Source organism: Sapajus apella, unplaced genomic scaffold (genome assembly GCF_009761245.1).
Source record: "Sapajus apella isolate SASKATOON/1434 unplaced genomic scaffold, GSC_monkey_1.0 scaffold71, whole genome shotgun sequence".
In the NCBI taxonomy this organism is placed as follows: Eukaryota; Metazoa; Chordata; class Mammalia; order Primates; family Cebidae; genus Sapajus; species Sapajus apella.
Window position 1 is genome coordinate 4,853,286 of NW_022437011.1, and position 17,145 is coordinate 4,870,430.

General features: G+C 38.2%; 1 protein-coding gene and 1 non-coding gene across 12 annotated transcripts in view; one reads left to right on the forward strand and one right to left on the reverse strand.

The window, feature by feature from the left end:
• The window catches only part of PPP2R2B (protein phosphatase 2 regulatory subunit Bbeta), a 504,947-nt gene that overhangs the window by 125,848 nt on the left and 361,954 nt on the right, over positions 1-17,145 (forward strand). For 4 of the 11 annotated variants that reach the window (XM_032250313.1, XM_032250322.1, XM_032250315.1 and 1 more), the window contains one exon: positions 14,459-14,501. The exons of the other annotated variants lie outside the window; for them this stretch is intronic. In XM_032250313.1, coding sequence (XP_032106204.1) covers positions 14,459-14,501 — 43 coding nt within the window. The remainder of the gene's footprint in view (positions 1-14,458; positions 14,502-17,145) is intronic. 11 annotated transcript variants of the gene reach the window in all.
• Positions 16,413-16,554, reverse strand: LOC116531688. The gene has a single exon (XR_004260520.1). It is a non-coding gene; the product is annotated as a U4 spliceosomal RNA (small nuclear RNA).

The window sequence follows — 17,145 nt, forward strand, 5'->3', positions numbered from 1 at the left end:
GCTCTACTTTTAGTTTTTTGAGGGATCTACATGCTATTTTACATAGTGATTGTACTAATTACATTCCCACCAACAGTGTTACAGGGTTCCCTTTTCTCTACAGCCACAGTAGGATTTGTTATTGTCTGTCTGGATAAAATCCATTTTCACTGGCTTTTATTTTAACTGGGGTAAGTTGATATCTCATTGTAGTTTGGATTTGCATTTCTCAGATGATTGATGACATTGAGCACCTTTACATACACCTATTTGCCATTTGTATGTCTTCTTTGGAGAAATGTCTATTCAGATATTTTGCCAATCCTTAAATCAAATTATTAGATTTTTTCCCATTGAGTTTTTTGAACTCCTTATATGTCCTGGTTATTAATCCCTTGTTGGATAGATAGTTTGCAAATATTTTCTCCCATTCTGTTGGTTAGCTCTTCACTTTGTTGATTGTACGAAAGCTGTTCTTGAAGCTTAATAGTACCACTCATGTCAAATGTTAGCAAATTCCTAATCATCTGTAAGTACCTAGCACATGTATCACCTTCAGCAGGCAGCAGTCCTTGGCCTATTCAGGCAAAAAGTTATTATCCTGTCTTTTGTGCCAGGAATTACCCATTAAACTCTGTTACAAGTACAGATACATAACCCCAGAACCAGTGTTTCAGAAGCTCCATGGGTACTTCTGAAAGTCTGTGTTTTTTAACAAAGTCCTTAGATGATTCTTATGTACAGCAGTTTCAGGAAACATCACTCTATGCCCTCATGATATGTGTGCATACTTCCGTTGTTGCACATTCGCTCAATTCTAGTTAATTATTTACCTGTCAAATGTATCTACTAAACCATGAGCCTCTTCAAAGAGAGCATATGATCTTAATTTTGACTCTCAAGTCCAATCATAATGCCCTCTTAATAGAAGTTTTTGCACCAAATGAATGAATATGAACAAATCTCCCCAAATTAGCCAAATTTTCTTTAATGATTCATGATTTCTCATAGGAACATGTGAATTTAAGAAAAACAAAATTATAAAAATTATTTCTTTTTCCCCTTTGTTTTCTACTTAATATATAAGACTTAAATAATTTAAGCCTTCTTTTCATTGTTGCATTTATATTTTTGTGTACCTATGTCAGGCATTATTAGACACTATAAATATAAATAATAATAGCAAATATTGAAATTTCAGCATCTTCCAGGAAAAGTACCAAGCACTTCACATACATTAAGCCATTTCATCCTCCCGACAACCTATGATATAAATAGGTATTAACATTATCCCTCATTTTGTAAATGAGGAAACCAAGGCACAGACAGAGTAGATAATATATTTCAGCCAAACACCCTAGAAAGCAGCAGAGCCAGTGTTTAAACCCAAGCAATCTGCATCCAAAGACATCTCGTGCCCTTCACAATATATCCTGCCTCTGAATGTTAAATAAACATAGTCCCCAATTTTAAAGCCTCATGGGAGAGAAGGACGGTCTCAAAAAGTATTTGCATAAAGTGTTAAGGCTTTATAGGGTAAGGGAAATAGTTGTACGAACATAGCATAAGTTTTAAATTTTGCCTTGAGAGGAGTAGAGGAAAAATATTAAAGAGAACTTGACTTAGCCACACAACCCTGTGTTTTCATAAGTCCTACCTTTGCTTACGCTATCTCTTCATTAGGATTGTCTTTACAGAGAAGGTGATTAGGTTGAACATGAAAGGTGATTAGTGGGATTTGGCCTTGAGGAAAAGAAGAGAAGGCAAGGGCATTCCTAATGAAGTGGTAGCAGAAGCAAAGGCATAGACTCATGAGAACACAGGGTTGCATGGCTAAGCCAAGTTCACTTATGGTGGCTTCAAAGAAGGATGTGGTAGATGGTGATATGCAAAAGGACAGTGGTGAGAAAGGTGCATAGAGCCATTTGATCTCTCACAGAAAGTCTGATCCAAAGTGATCTGAGCAGCAAGAGAATGTATTGCCTCATCAAACAGTCACATAATAGGGCTGGCCCCAGGTATATAAGGCTTTGAATCATGTGTTTAGTTAGGCACCTTGTGTCTTTCTTCTGGCCTCTCATTTTGGCTTCTGTCTCTTGGCTCTGTTCTCTGGCTGCAGCTCCAAGCCTCAATCATCTCATTACACAGAGCACTAAGCTCAGCAACTGAGACAGTCCACTTCCCCAACAGTTCCAGAAAAACCAGGAAATGAATTTCCTTGACACTGATTGACCGGATTTGAGTCACATGTTGGTCCCTAGTGGGCAGAATGCACAGATGTCTAAACCACAGGTTCTGCCTTTGGAAATTATGAAGTAGGTGCAAAGCACATGTGGGTAGAATAAAGAAGAGAGAGACCCCAAAGTAGAATTGGGGTGCTGTTGTCAAAGAAGAGAGCATAAATGCTGTGCAAAAACATAACAAATGTCCACTGAAGTTGAAGTTCATATTTTGAGAGATCTTGAATGTTGTCTGTAAACTAACCAAGGCAACTGCCTCATATTATGGAATTTTTTCCTAAACCTTTGGTAATGAGCTTTGTCTGATTACTGACCTTGTGTAGAGCTCTGGTTCTTTGGGGCTTAAACTGAAGAGCAGGTTGCTGTCTTTCCTTCAGTTGTGAGGATGTTCAACAGTGAACAAGATGCAGGATTCTGAGCCTTGACTTTGGTTTTCTTGAGAAACCCTCTCTCAGGCTTTCTCTGCTGAGTATTTTTTTTAAAGCTGCCTAAACAGACCCCCACCCCCACCCCACTCCCCCAATTCCCATCCCATTGGCAGTCACTTTAGAAGGGAAGTGTGTGAGATGGGAATTATTTAGATGGAAACAATCCTTCTGTAATGGCTTTGGCCTCCTCTGGCATGAATTGAGCATTTACAGTAGTGAAGCCATGTTTTATTTATTTCCTCAAGACCTCTGGTTAGCTTCTCAATTTGCAATGCAAATTAGACATAGAAAAGGTTTTATACACTCTACATACAATTCTCCATACATCCACATTCCGTGACAAATTGTGATCTTTCGGCCTAACAGTTCTAGTGTAATTTTAGATAATAAAAATATTCACCACTTACAGTTCTAGCTTATGCTAATAGACTCACAGTCATCGGAGATGCTGAGACTAAGCAACAGACTTGGGGCTCAGAAAAGTAACACTATTGATTGCACTGCCTTTTGAAAAAGAAACTTGCAGTGAGAGACTCCAACTTACACCCCAGAACTTGGAAAGAGAAGCAGTTACCACAAATTCAAGCATCACTTGGTATGTGAGCACTTGCTGGTGTCCTATCATACTCCAAGCGGGGGTGGGGGAGTATATATCAGAGCCACCTTTGAAAGATGGAAAAAGACTTGTCTCTCTGCATCTGGTACTGCTTACAAGTTGATTGCTTAAGTGTGCACAGGGGGAGTCGGGCTCTACTCACTACTAGCTAATTGTATGTCCTTTTGTGTAAGGCTGTTGCTTAAGTGGCTACAGCGTCTAAAGGGAATGCAGGGATAAAGAGATTTTAGATAAATTACTTTATAGAGCCCACATGACTAATGGCTGGCTTGGCTCAATAACTAAACTGTGAATTAGAATCAACAACCCAAATGTAAGAAATCTCACTCAGCCTCTGGTCATCCTGCAGTCACTCCACAATCCCAATATTTGTCATTATAGGGTAAGAGTTGCCAGTAGCTGACGACACATTGACCATTAGGCAAGGGTTCATAGTAACACCTGGCTGGCTCTTAGAAAGATCTGACACATATCTCAGCTCATTCTTGGAAACAGTGGTTCTTCTTGCATACCATCAGCAACATGCTTTCTCAAATCAAATTGCCTTACACAATGATTTTCTGTCTTCAAAAATTAGTCTCATGTGTGCAAAACATAAAACCATGTTATCCCTGGTGACAAGGCTGAAAATGCTTTTCCCCACTGTCCTCTAAACTTTAGGAAAACAAATTGCTATTTTTATTTTCTATTGCCTCTCCCAGTGGGTGCACCCTGGGCACACAGCCCTTAAGAAACATCAACAGTGACTGCTATAACAGCACAACTCCAGCTCCTTGCTACAAAAAGCCTCTAGGTTGCAATAGGGAGCAAAGTAGTCAATATATTGGAATTGGACAGTACCCAAACAGCTATCACAATTCAGACCATGATTTCCGGCCCAATTCTGGAAAAGTATTTGCTTTCCAAGATAAAAATCTGTTTGGCAGAAAAGAAATGTTTGTTTTAAAACAAAATCCATTTGTTTAATAATTATCCACCCAGTTTTAGGTTGCTTTCCCCAATTCTGTAAAGAAAATTTCCTACATTGCCCCTCTCAGTGATTGATGAAAAGTGGATTGAAACTTTGAGGAAGGAATCTGAAGAACCTATCCAAGTCCTCACTTCCCTGTTTGATAATAGTTGCACCTCCTGTCCTCTATTTTGCTTCCTGAATTAATTAGATAGTATAGTATGTAGGGAGTACGAACTAGGTATTCATCAGAAGTTACAGAGATTTAAAATGGGTCACTAAAGTACTGTATGTTGGCCTAATTTGAAAAATGATTCCACAACTATGGCCAACATATACTCGAAGGCAGGTTGTCTATCTGGGAAAATGAGGTTTTTACAAATCCTAAGTTAGAACACATTTGTCAAAGAGTAGAAGCAATAAGTTACACAAGTGCATCTTTGGTTAAATAACAGAAGCGGATCTAATCACTAATTTGCGGTATCTTTTCAATGAAAACAAACAATTCCACTCCTCTGAGAGGCTGGATCAGACATTTGTTTTGTTCTTCCCTATTTTCCTGGTGTCCTCTTTATATCACAGCATTTCTTTACCCTTTAGTAAATTGTTTTAAAGGTTGAGGACTACCAAGGGTGGAGGGAGGGCAGGGAAGCAATGTCGCAAATGAATTTTACTGATAAAATCAGCTTTTTCAGGTGCTATCAAGTTGAAATAAATAGAGCTCTTATACCGCCTACACAGTCTTCTCACTTCTGTGAGTATTCTTCCTTTTTTTTTTTTTTTTTTTTTTTTTCTCTCTTTAAATCGTGGGACACAATTCTGGTTTCTCAGGAGATATATCAAGTTTCAATCAAACAATATAAAACCCAACCAAATAAAATCTGGTACAGCTTAACCACTGTAATAATGTGGAAAGGCTAAAAATGCTGCTGTTATTTAATCTTATGATTTCCAATCATTTTGAGTTTCCCTGGGTTGCATAATCTAATAATGAAAACAAAATAAGGTTGTGAGATCTACCTTTTCTGTCTTTCTCTTTCTGATCTAAAGCTTGAAAATCTCTTTTCAATCTCTTCCCTTCTATTAATGAAATAGTTTCCCACCCCACTCCCATCCTGCCTGGAGACACAATTGCCATGGTTACCTGGATACCTTTTCTCAAAGAATATATGTAGTGGCAATTCGGCAATTTAGACGTCTCAGAGTATTGCACTTAGGAGCAGTAATGAGACCATTATGGAACTACTTGTAGTGAAAATACCATTGATGTTACAGTCTGAGATTAAAACTTTAATTTGTATTCATTTACTCCTTTAAAGCGATAAGGATGAGGAGGCCAGTCTCTGTAGCTAAGTAGCAAGTTACTGACAGGAAATGTTATCCACTTGAGACAAGGTGTTGGGGATTGCCTCTTTTTGAACACATGTCGATGAGGCCGAAAGAATAGACAGAATCACCCACCAATCCAATAGTTAGCAGTGAAAGGCCAGTGTGAAGAAGGTTATATTTCGGGCAAATGTTCCTCAATAGTGAATCCACGTGAGGGACCAGGGAAAGAGATATTCAAGGATATTGTCTTCATTTTATCTGAAAACAGTGCTTGTTTCAGTCAGCTGGATTTGGAACCTTTCATATAATTCCTTACAGATTTTCTCTGGGGAAAGAATACTTGTCTCTGAGCTTATACTTTTTTGCTATAAAAAAATTTAATGCATCTCTAAACCAGGGGTCTTAACATCAAGCCCATTCTAGAGAGTTGAAAGACGGTTGGCAAGTAATTTGAACTACTGATAATCAAAAGATCCAAGTGTGCCAAGATTGCAATTTAAAGAAAACACATTAGAATGGAGTCAAGATTAACCCTATAATGTTATTTACTTTCTAACAACCTCATAGGCTGAATGGGAGAGAAACGGGTTTAGTTACAGCAAGAATTCTGAGAAATTCAATTAACTATGAGTACTGAAGCTAAAAGTACTGCTTAATACCATGTGCTCAACATTATGTCCCTGATTACTTTTTGAATACGCATTTTTCTGTGAATTAGTACAAGGCCTTTTATTAAATAAACCTGATCTCTTGGAAAGGCAAACAGGAAACACACTAAATTTCCCATTCACATTCCCAAACAATATAATGTTTAGAGTGACTTAATAAAGAAATAAAACTCAGTTCTATCAGAATCTCTGGATTGCAATTCTATACCCTGTACTAAAAACATGTTGTGGATGGGTCAGAATTAAAAATTTAAAAATCAAAGTATGTAAATACTAGATTAACTTATGGATTCCTGTTTATTACCTAAGAATAAAGAAATAACATGGTTTAGAACTTTATATAGGAGAACATAGAAATATTCATACATTTAAAGTTTTTAACATATATTAATACTTATAATCTATAAGACAAAGATGATGAAAGAAACTAGAGTTCTCATGCATTATTGGTGGGAATGGAGCTAGTCCATTCTTTCTAGAGGATAACTTGGTAATATGTGTAAAAATGCATATTTCTTCTACACAGAAATTGTATTTCTAATAATTTATCCTAAAGAAGTAATTGCACAAGTGCAACTAAAGGAGAGAAAGCAAAAAGACACATCATAGCATCATTTGTTATAATCTGCACAAAACTGTAAACATCTTTAACTGCTTCTGTCCTTGAACGTGACTTATTTCTGATGGTATAAGAAAAAAAAATTTGTTCTGACAAATATTTTCAAAGATATTCACCAAATTGTTTATAGATATGTGTATGTTATTGCACTTTAGGTTCTGGGGTACATGTGCAGAACATGCAGGATTGCTGCATAGGTACATACATGGCAATGTGGTTTGCTGCTGCTATCCCCATCACCTATATCTGGCATTTCTCCCCATGTTATCACTCCCTAATGCCCTATCCCCTGCTGTCCTTCCCCTAGTCCCCCTCAACAGACCCCAGTGTGTGATGCTCCCCTCTCTGTGTCCATGTGTTCTCATTGTTCAACAACTGCCTATGAGTGAGAACATGTGGTGTTTGATTTTCTGTTCTTATGTCACTTTGCTGAGAATGATGGTTTCCAGATTCATCCATGTCCCTACAAAGGACACGAACTCGTCGTTTTTTATGGCGGCATAGTACTCCATTGTGCATATGTGCCACATTTTCCCTGTCCAGTCTATCATTGATGGGCATTTGGGTTGGTTCCAGGTCTTTGCTATTGTAAAGAGTGCCACAATGAACGTATGTGTGCATGTGTCTTTATCATAAAACAATTTATAATCCTTTGGATATATACCCAGTAATGGGATTGCTGGGTCAAAAGGAATTTCTATTTCTAGGTCCTTGGGGAATTGCCATACTGCCTTCCACAATGGTTGAACTAATTTACACTCCCACCAACTGTGTAAAATTGTTCCTATTTCTCCACATCCTCTCCAGCATCTGTTGTCTCCAGATTTTTTAATGATCACCATTCTAACTGGTGTGAGATGGTATCTCAATGTAGTTTTGATTTGCATTTCTCTAATGACCAGTGATGATGGGCATTTTTTCAAATGTTTGTTGGCCTCATATATGTCTTCTTATGAAAAGTGTCTTTTCATATCCTTCACCCACTTTTGAATGGGCTTGTTTGTTTATTTTCTTGTAAATCTGTTTTAGGTCTTTGTAGATTCTGGATACTAGCCCTTTGTCAGATTGGTAGATTGAAAAATTTTTTCCATTCTGTTGGTTGCCAGTTTAATGATTGTTTCTTTTGCTGTACAGAAGCTCTGGAATCTAATTAGATCCCATTTGTCTATTTTGGCTTTTGTTGCCAATGCTTTTGGTGTTTTAGTCATGAAGTCCTTGCCTATGCCTATGTCCTGAATGGTTTTTGCCTAGGTATTCTTCTAGGGTTTTTATCAAGTTAGGTCTTATGTTCAAGTCTTTAATCCATCTGGAGTTAATTTTAGTGTAAAAGGTCAGGAAGAGGTCCAGTTTCTGCTTTCTGCAAATGGCTAGCCAGTTTTCCCAACACCATTTGTTAAACAGGGAATCCTGTTTAATATACAATCATGTAGTCTGCAAATAGAGACAATTTGACTTCCTCCTTTCCTAATTGAATACCCATTATTTCTTTTTCTTGCCTAATTGCTCTGGCTAGAACTTCCAATACTATATTGAATAGGAGTGGTGAGAGAGGGCATCCTTGTCCAGTGCCAGATTTCAAAGGGAATGCTTCCAGTTTTTGCCCATTCAGTATGATATTGGCTGTGGGTTTGTCATAAATAGCTTTTATTATTTTGAGACACATTCCATTGATATGTACTTTATTAAGAATTTTTAGCATAAAAAAGCTGTTGAATTTTGTCAAAGGCCTTCTCTGCATCTATTGAGATAATTATGTGGTTGTTGTGTTTGCTTCTGTTTATGTAGTGGATTGTGTTTATAGACTTGTGTATGTTGAACCAGCCTTGCATCCCCGGGATGAAGCCTACTTGATCATGATGGATAAGCTTTTTGATGTGCTGTTGCAACCAGTTTGCCAGTATTTTATTGAAGATTTTTGCATCAATGTTGATCATGGATATTGGCCTGAAGTTTTCTTTTTTAGTTATATCTCTGCTGGGTTTTGGTATCAGGATGATGTTGGTCTCATAAAATGATTTGGGAAGGATTCCCTCTTTTTAGATTGTTTGGAATACTTTCAGGAGTAGCACCAGCTCCTCTTCGTATGTCTGGTAGAATTCAGCTGTGAACTCATCTGGGCCTGGGATTTTTTTGATTGGTAGGCTATTAATTGCTGCCTCAACATCAGCCCTTGTTATTAGTCTATTCAAGGTTTCAACTTCTTCCTGGTTTAGGCTTGGGAGGGTGCAAGTGTCCAGGAATTTATCCATTTCTCCCAGGTTTATATAGAGTTGTTTGTAGTAATCTCTGATGGTAGTTTGTATCCCCTTTATCATTTTTTATTGCATCTCTTTGATTCTTCTCTTTTCTTTTTTATTAATCTGGCTAGTGGTCTATTTTGTTGATCTTTTCAAAAATATAGCTCCTGGATTTATTAATTTTGGAAGAGTTTTTTGTGTCTCTATCTCCAGTTCTGCTCTGATCTTAGTTATTTCTTGTCTTCTGCTAGCTTTTGAGTTTTTTTGATCTTGCTCCTCTAGCTCATTCAATTTTGATGATAGGATGTCAATTTTAGATCTTTCCTTACTTCTCATGTGGGCATTTATTGCTATAAATTTTCCTCTAGAGACTGCTTTAAATGTGTCCCAGAGATTCTGGTGTGTTGTGTCTTCATTCTTGTTGGTTTCTAAGAACATTTTCATTTCTGCCTTGCTTTCATTGTTTATCCGGTCAACATTCAAGAGCCAGTTGTTCAGTTTCCATGAATATGTGTGGTTCTGAGTTAGTTTCTTAATCCTGAGTTCTAATTTGATCGCATTGTGGTCTGAGAGACTGTTTACTCTGATTTCCATTCTTTTGCATTTGCTGAGGAGTGATTTACTTCCAATTATGTGGTCAATTTTTGAGTAGGTGTGATGTGGTGCTGAGAAGAATGTATATTCTGTGGATTTGGGTTGGAGAGTTCTGTAAATGTCTGTAAGGTCCACTTGGTCCAGATCTGAATTCAAGTCCTAGATATCCTTGTTAATTTTCTGTCTTGTTGATCTGTCTAATATTGACAGTGGAGTGTTAAAGTCTCCCACTATTATTGTGTGGGAGTCTAAGTCTCTTTGTAGGTCATTAAGAACTTGCTTTATGTATCTGGATGCTTCTGTATTTGGTGCATATATATTTAGGATTGTTAGCTCTTCTTGTTGCATTGATTTACCATTACGTAATGTCCTTCTTTGTCTCTTCTGATCTTTGTTGGTTTAAAGTCTATTTTTTCAGAGACTAGGATTGCAACTCCTGCTTTCTTCTGCTCTCCATTTGCTTGGTAAATCTTTCTGCATCTTTTTATTTTGAGCCTATATGTGTCCTTGCAAGTGAGATGGGTTTCCTGGATACAGCACACTGATGGGTTTTGGCTTTTCATCCAATTTGCCAGTCCGTGTCTTTTGATTGGGGCATTTAGCCCAATTACATTTGAGGTTAATATTGTTATGTGTGAATTTGATTCTGCAATTTTGATGCTAGCTGGTTGTTTTGCCCATTAGTTGACACAGTTTCTTCATTGTGTCAATGCTCTTTACCATTTGGTACATTTTTGGAGTGGCTAGTGCTGGTTGTTCCTTTCTCTGTTTAGTTTTTCTATCAGAAGCTCTTATAGGGCAGGCCTGGTTGTAATGAAATCTCTCAGCAATTTCTTGTTTATAAAGAACTTTATTTCTCTTTCACTTATGAATCTTAGTTTGGCTGGATATGAAATTCTAGGTTGAAAGTTCTTTTCTTTAAGGATGTTGAATATTGGCCCCCACTCTCTTCTGGCTTGTAGGGTTTCTGCTGAGAGATCTGCTGTGAGTCTGATGGGCTTCCCTTTGTGGGTAACCTGACTTTTCTCTCTGGCTGCCCTTAGCATTTTTTTCCTTCATTTCAACCCTGGTGAATCTGACGATTATGTTCCTTGGTGTTGCTCTTCTTGAGGAATATCTGTGTGGTGTTCTCTGTATTTCCTGGACTTGAATATTAGCCTGGCTTGCTAGGTTATAGAAGTTCTCCTGAATAATATCCTTAAAAATGTTTTCCAGCTTGGAATCATTCTCTCTGTCACATTCAGGTATACCTATCAAACATAGATTAGGCCTTTTCATATAATCCCATATTTCTTGGAGGCTTTATTCATTTCTTTTTAGTGTTTTTTCCTCTAATCTTGCCTTCTCACTTTACTTCTTTGAATTGATCTTCAATCTCTGATATCTGTTCTTCTGCTTGGTTGATTCGGCTACTGAAATTTGTGTATGCTTTGTGAGGTTCTCGTGCTGTGTTTTTCAGCTCCATCAGTTCATTTATATTCTTTTCTAAGCTTTTTATTCTTGTTAGCATTTCATCAAACCTTTTATCGAGGTTCTTAGTTTCTTTGCATTGGTTTAGATCATATTCTTTTAGTTCTGAGAAGTTTGTTATTACCACCTTTCTGAAGCCTGTTTCTGTCAATTCATCAGACTCATTCTCCATACAGCCATGTTCCCTTGGTGGTGAGGAGTTGTGATCCCTTGGAGGAAGAGAGGTGTTTTGGTTTTGGGTGTTTTCATTCTTTTTGCACTGGTTTCTTCCCATTTTTGTGGATTTATCTGCCTGTGGTCTTTGTAGTTGGTGACTTTCAGATGGGGTCTCTGAGTGGATGTCCTTTTTGTTGCTGATGAAGTTATTTCTTTCTGTTTTTTAGTTTTCCTTCTAACAGTCAGGCCGCTCTGCTGTAGGACTGCTGGAGGTCTACTCCATACTCTCCTTGCCTGAGGATCATCTGCAGTGGCTGCAGAACAGTAAGGGTTGCTGCCAGTTTTTTCTTCTGTTACCTTTGTCCCAGAAGGATATCTGCCAGATGTGAGCCTGAACTCTCCTTTATGAGGTGTCTCTTTGGATATACTGGGGTTAGAGAGCTGCTTGAGGAGACAGTCTTTCCCTTATAGGAGCTCAAGTGCTCAGCTGTGAGCTCCGTTGTTCTGTTCAGAGTTGCTGGGCAGGTACATTGAAGTCTGCTGCAGCAGAACTCATAACCACCTTTTTTTCCCAGGTGCTCTGTCCTAGGAAGGTGAGATTTTATGTATAAGCTCTTGACGTGCCGCTGCCTTTTTTCAGAGATGGCCTGCCCAGTGACGAGGTAGCCTAGTGACAGTCTCGCAGCAGAGGCATTGCTGAGCTGCTGTGGGCTCTGTCCTGCTGCTGTATCAACTTCCTTGTAGTTTTGTTTATAGAGGTATAGTTGGAACTGCCTCGTTTATGGTGGTCTGCCTCAGTAATGGCAGACTGTCTCTGTAATGGCGGACTGCCTGGGTAGTGGTGGATTGCCTCGGTGATGGCGGACTGCCTCAGTAATGGTAGACGCCATTCCCCTCACAGAACTGGACCATCCTGGGTCCAGCTGTGCTTGCTGTGAAACTCTCAATCCAGATCATTTCAGATTGCTGATCTTTGTGGGCTGGGACCTGCTGAGCCAGGTCACCTGACTCCCTGTTTCAGCCCCCAAAATGGGTGACTTTTTTTTTCAGTTGAATGGGTGACTCTGTCTCCCAGACATTCCAGGCGCCAGTTGAAACAGCCTCCTAGATTTGTGTAAGTTTTTGTGTGGAGACCCGCTGTGCCAGCTGAAACAGCCGTGCTGGAGACTCGTGGTGCTTTTCTGCCCAGGAATCTCCTGGTCTGTGGGCAGTAAAAACTCATTTGGAAATGTAGTGATCACTCACCCTCTGTGTTCTTGCTGGGAACTGCACTTCAGAGCTGTTCCTATTCAGCCATCTTGGATCGTCTCCACCAAATTGTAAACATGGTTATTTTTGGTGGGAGGAATCTGGATGATTTTTAATTTCTTCTTTGTACCTCTCTTTATTACAATAAGCATGTATTAGTTTTATAATCGGGCAATAATTTAACTGTTAAGGGTTGAATCATGTTCTCCCCAAAATATGTTAAAGTCCTAACTCATAGTACCTCAGAAAGTCATCTTATTTGAAATGAGTCTTTGCACATGCAGTCAGCAAAATCAAGTTAAAATGGGGTCATACTGAATTAGAGTGGGCCCTGATCCAATATAACTGATGTACTCATAAGAGAGACCCACAGGAAGAAGGTGACCATGCAACAAGGGAGGCAGAGACTGGAATGAGGCAACTATAAGCCAAGGAATGCCAAGATTGGCAGCAAACACCAGAACCTGGAAGAAGCAAAGAAAGGTTCTCCTCTACAGGTTTCAGAGGGTGTTGGCCCTGCTAACACCTTGATTTCAGACTTCTAGTCCCCAGAACTGTGAAACACTAAATGTCTGTCATTTTAAGACACCGAGTTTGTGGTACTTTGTTATGGCAGCCCTAAGAAACCAACACAAAAGCTATCTTAATTTGGGGAAGAAATTTCATTTGCTATTGAGATGCTATAAAAGGCTCATGATTCTACCATGCCACACATGGAATAGCAAACTCCACTATTAACTGTTCTGTATCCAATATAGTAATCTAAAATTGAATTAATTGTATTTAGAAAAAAAGAAGTGGAAACATTCTATTAGGTTGATGAAAAAGTAATTGCACCAACCTAATATTTCTTAGTTTTTCTACAGATGATATAAATGCTGAAGTGGTTCTGAACACATCGCTAGGCAGCAGAGCATTTTTCAAGGGCCCCAAAGACTAATCCTTCTCTGAACCGTCATAAATATTATGAAGTATCCAGACATCTGTCTTATTGATGGACTACTTTAAAGAATTTCAGGCCAGCTTGTCATAATTTTTATTTTTTCCCTCAACCATATTAAATATGAGTGTAACAATGAGCTGAAAGGAAAATTAGGTCCCAAGTGTTCTGGCATTTTTTCAGTATCGAAGGTCAACCACATAGCAGTGAGCCAGAATGCTTTGTGAGCAGACATATGGCATTTGTTGGGAAGGAGAAAGGGTGGGAGGAGGAGTATCCTGTTTTCCAGCTGCCTTCTAAAGTCAGCCTTGATTTCTATAAAATCTTGTTGCATTTCATGTAGCCTCATAATTATTTTCTTTCTTAAATGGCCTTTGGTAATCTTGAGAACCAAGAAGATAAGTCTACAGGAAACTCATGCCTTCTGACTGTGCTAGATCTTCAGCAATGGAAAAAAATTGAGGCTCTGATTGCACCATGGGTGAACAGATGTCCTAGTTCAGTTCTGAAGTCTGAACACTAGGGCAAGGAACTACTCAACAAGGAATACTTCTAGGAGAAGGCTACAGCTTATGGAAAGTATGATACTAGGCTGAAGTCACTCATATTATCTTTACAGTAACTATGCTATTACTAATTTAATAAAATCATACCTGTTTGGATGCTCATAGGATAGAGAATTCAGTGGAATGCAGCCAACTATGCATGCATGGAGAGAATATGTATGCACCTAGCATGATCTGGAAGATAACTAAGGGGCCAAGGATTAGTCAAGCACTTGGGCAGCTTCAAATGACAAAAACCCAATTCTAAAAAGTTTATACCAAGAAAAAGGAAATGGATTTTGTTGGGAAATCAAAGGGTAGAGGTGGCATCCAGTCTCTAAGGGCTCATTAAATATGTGTCTGACACTGTACTCCCTTTTTAGATCTGTTCTCCTTGGGCAGTAGCCTTATGTTTTTGTTTTTTTTTTTTCTTTTCCTAGCAAATGTTCTTCCATCTGGACTTCTTCCATCTGGTCAGAACAAGTAGGTATAACTCCTGACTGGCATTCTTATGGTTCACAATCCAAAATGAAAGCAAAAAAAAAAAAAAAAAAAAAAAAAGGAGAAAAAGTCTCCTTTCTCTGTGTCCATATACAAATATTCCAGAGAAGTTCTCTGTTGGATTTGGAATAGTTGTTCACACTTGAGCCAACTATCCTGGCCAAGTAGATGTGGTGCTCTGATCATCCAGGCCTGGATCTGCAGCCAGGAGGGCGGGGCACTGAGACTTGTAACTCAATTAAGACAAAGTGGAGGGGCAGGATCAACATGGAGTTCTGCTGTCAGAGACAGAGGACAATGATGCAAGAAAGACAAACAGTAGTTACCCACAAGCATACTTTCATTCCCCAAATGCCAACTCCTCTTCTTGACCTAGACGTCCGTGTCACTTGAAATCTTTGTTTTACCCTTTGAGGTGACAACTGCCATATATTATATAAAAAATACATGTAGATAGATAGATACTATGTAAACATTCAAAGATTACAAATGGCTCAAACCTTGCAGAGCTGACAAAAAGCAATGATAAACCAAGCTCTATAAACATGTAAATAAAACTTCATTGCAAAATAAAACTTGTACGTGAACTGAGATTTAAATTAAGGAATAGTTAGGTATATATGTTGGGAAGTATAAGAACAGCTTATTTTTTAAAATCAAGCTAGAAATAAATATAAAACTACATTGAAAAAATGTCAAAAAGGCAACTCACTAATTTGGGGAAAAAATACAAATACCGAATACACAGTTACAATCTTTCCTATTCAAGCAGGAATTCTATGTTTGGCCATTCAAAAATATTTCCTGTACAAAGTAGAAAGTCCAGTTCACCTCATAAATAGATACGGTCAGTGTTGCATTTTCCCCTTAAAGTGGAGTCTCGGCCACCAAAAAACTTGTCTTTTAGAAAAAACATTTAAGAAGAATTATAAATGACTTACAAAACAAAAGCTGTGAATTTGTAGCAGTGTGGTTCTTAGAGATGAGGACTTACCATTCAAGCCATGGCAAAAGTTGAAGCCTAAGTTTGACTTCTGCTCATCACCCTCTTTCCCACTCGCAGGACCTAGAACTTGACTTACATGTGCTCAGGGTCCCACAGTTTGCCTCAGGCTAAGATTACATCATAAAGACCTCATCCCCCAGACCCTTTGGCTCCCTAAGGTAGTAGTATTTATTTTCTCCTTTTAGGTGTCAACTTTTGAGGGAAAACTCTAGGTGATAAAGCTGTATTTCCAATTGGGAATCAAATAATCTTTTCATACCCTTTTAACCAGGGCCTCAGTTGGAACCACCTGGAACCTGGACAGAATCATTTATGAAACAGGAAAGATTCGGGAGCCTTTTTCATAAAAAATAAAGTGTCTAAGACAAGGGAGTTAGCTTTCCAATATTCACATGTGTATTGTCTACTTAAAGGCCTAGCCTGAGCTCAGGGGTTCAAGACCAGCATGGTCCACATGGTGAAACCTCGTCTTTACTAAAATAGAAAAACTTAGCCAGGCATGGCGGTGTGCAACTGTAGTCCCAGTTACTCAGGAGGCTGGAGGCTGAGGCAGGAGAATTGATTGAGCCTGGGAGGCGGAGGTTGCAGTGAACCGAGATGGAGCCAGTGCACTCCAACCTGGGTGACAGAGCAAGACTCTGTCTCAAAAAATAATAATAATAATAATAAAATAAAGGTCTATATCTAACTAGTAGTTTTCCAATTTTTGAAAAATTAGAACATAAAATGATCAACTACAATTGTTTCATCCAGGAAATCTCGGTCAACATTTTGATATATGTCATTCAAGATTTAAATTTCCATGTCAACATGAAATGTAAATATATTTTCTCACAGGCGTAGTTTTATTTTATAACAAATATTTTATTACCTGATTTTTAAAATGCAATATATTTTTTTCACTTAAATATTTCTTTAGCATCATTTTATTTCAAGTCATCATGGCGGGATATTGGGAAAATTTTCACTTAGCAATAATTGCACCACAGATAAACTTCACTGGCTATGATATTGCCACTGCACAAAGCTTTGGCATCATTTTAATCTGTTGTAATCTATTGTAAAACTCTAACATCATGTATGCAATGAAGATTTTAGTTTATTCCTTATTTTCTGCTACTATTGACAATTCTGGGATGACATAAAGTTTTATGCATATTTCCTTAGGCTCAATTCCTGGAGATATAATTGCTGGATCAAAGAGCTTGCAGACTCTTTTGGGCTTAGGTTGTTGGCAAATTGCCTTCCAGGAAGGAGTAGGAGTTTTCATTTTCTCTCACTGTCAACCAGAGTATCAGTACTTTTTAGAATTTCTGACTATTTGGGGTGGGGGGTAATACTATCACCATGCATTTTCTCTTTAAAAACACATTTTTTTCACATTTAATATATTTGAAATTAGAGTACATCTTACAATAGATGGTGAGTTTATACTGTGTTGTAATTTAATGAACAGGATTTTTTCTTTTTTAATAGCACTTCAGGTATTAATAACAGCATACCCTATCATCAATAGTATGTTAGATTCTGTGAAATACGGTACCTCAACCTAAGCAATTTTACATTTTGGCCCAGTAAAATTTTTCCTTTCCACCCACAAGCTTCTGGGACCAGTTGCCC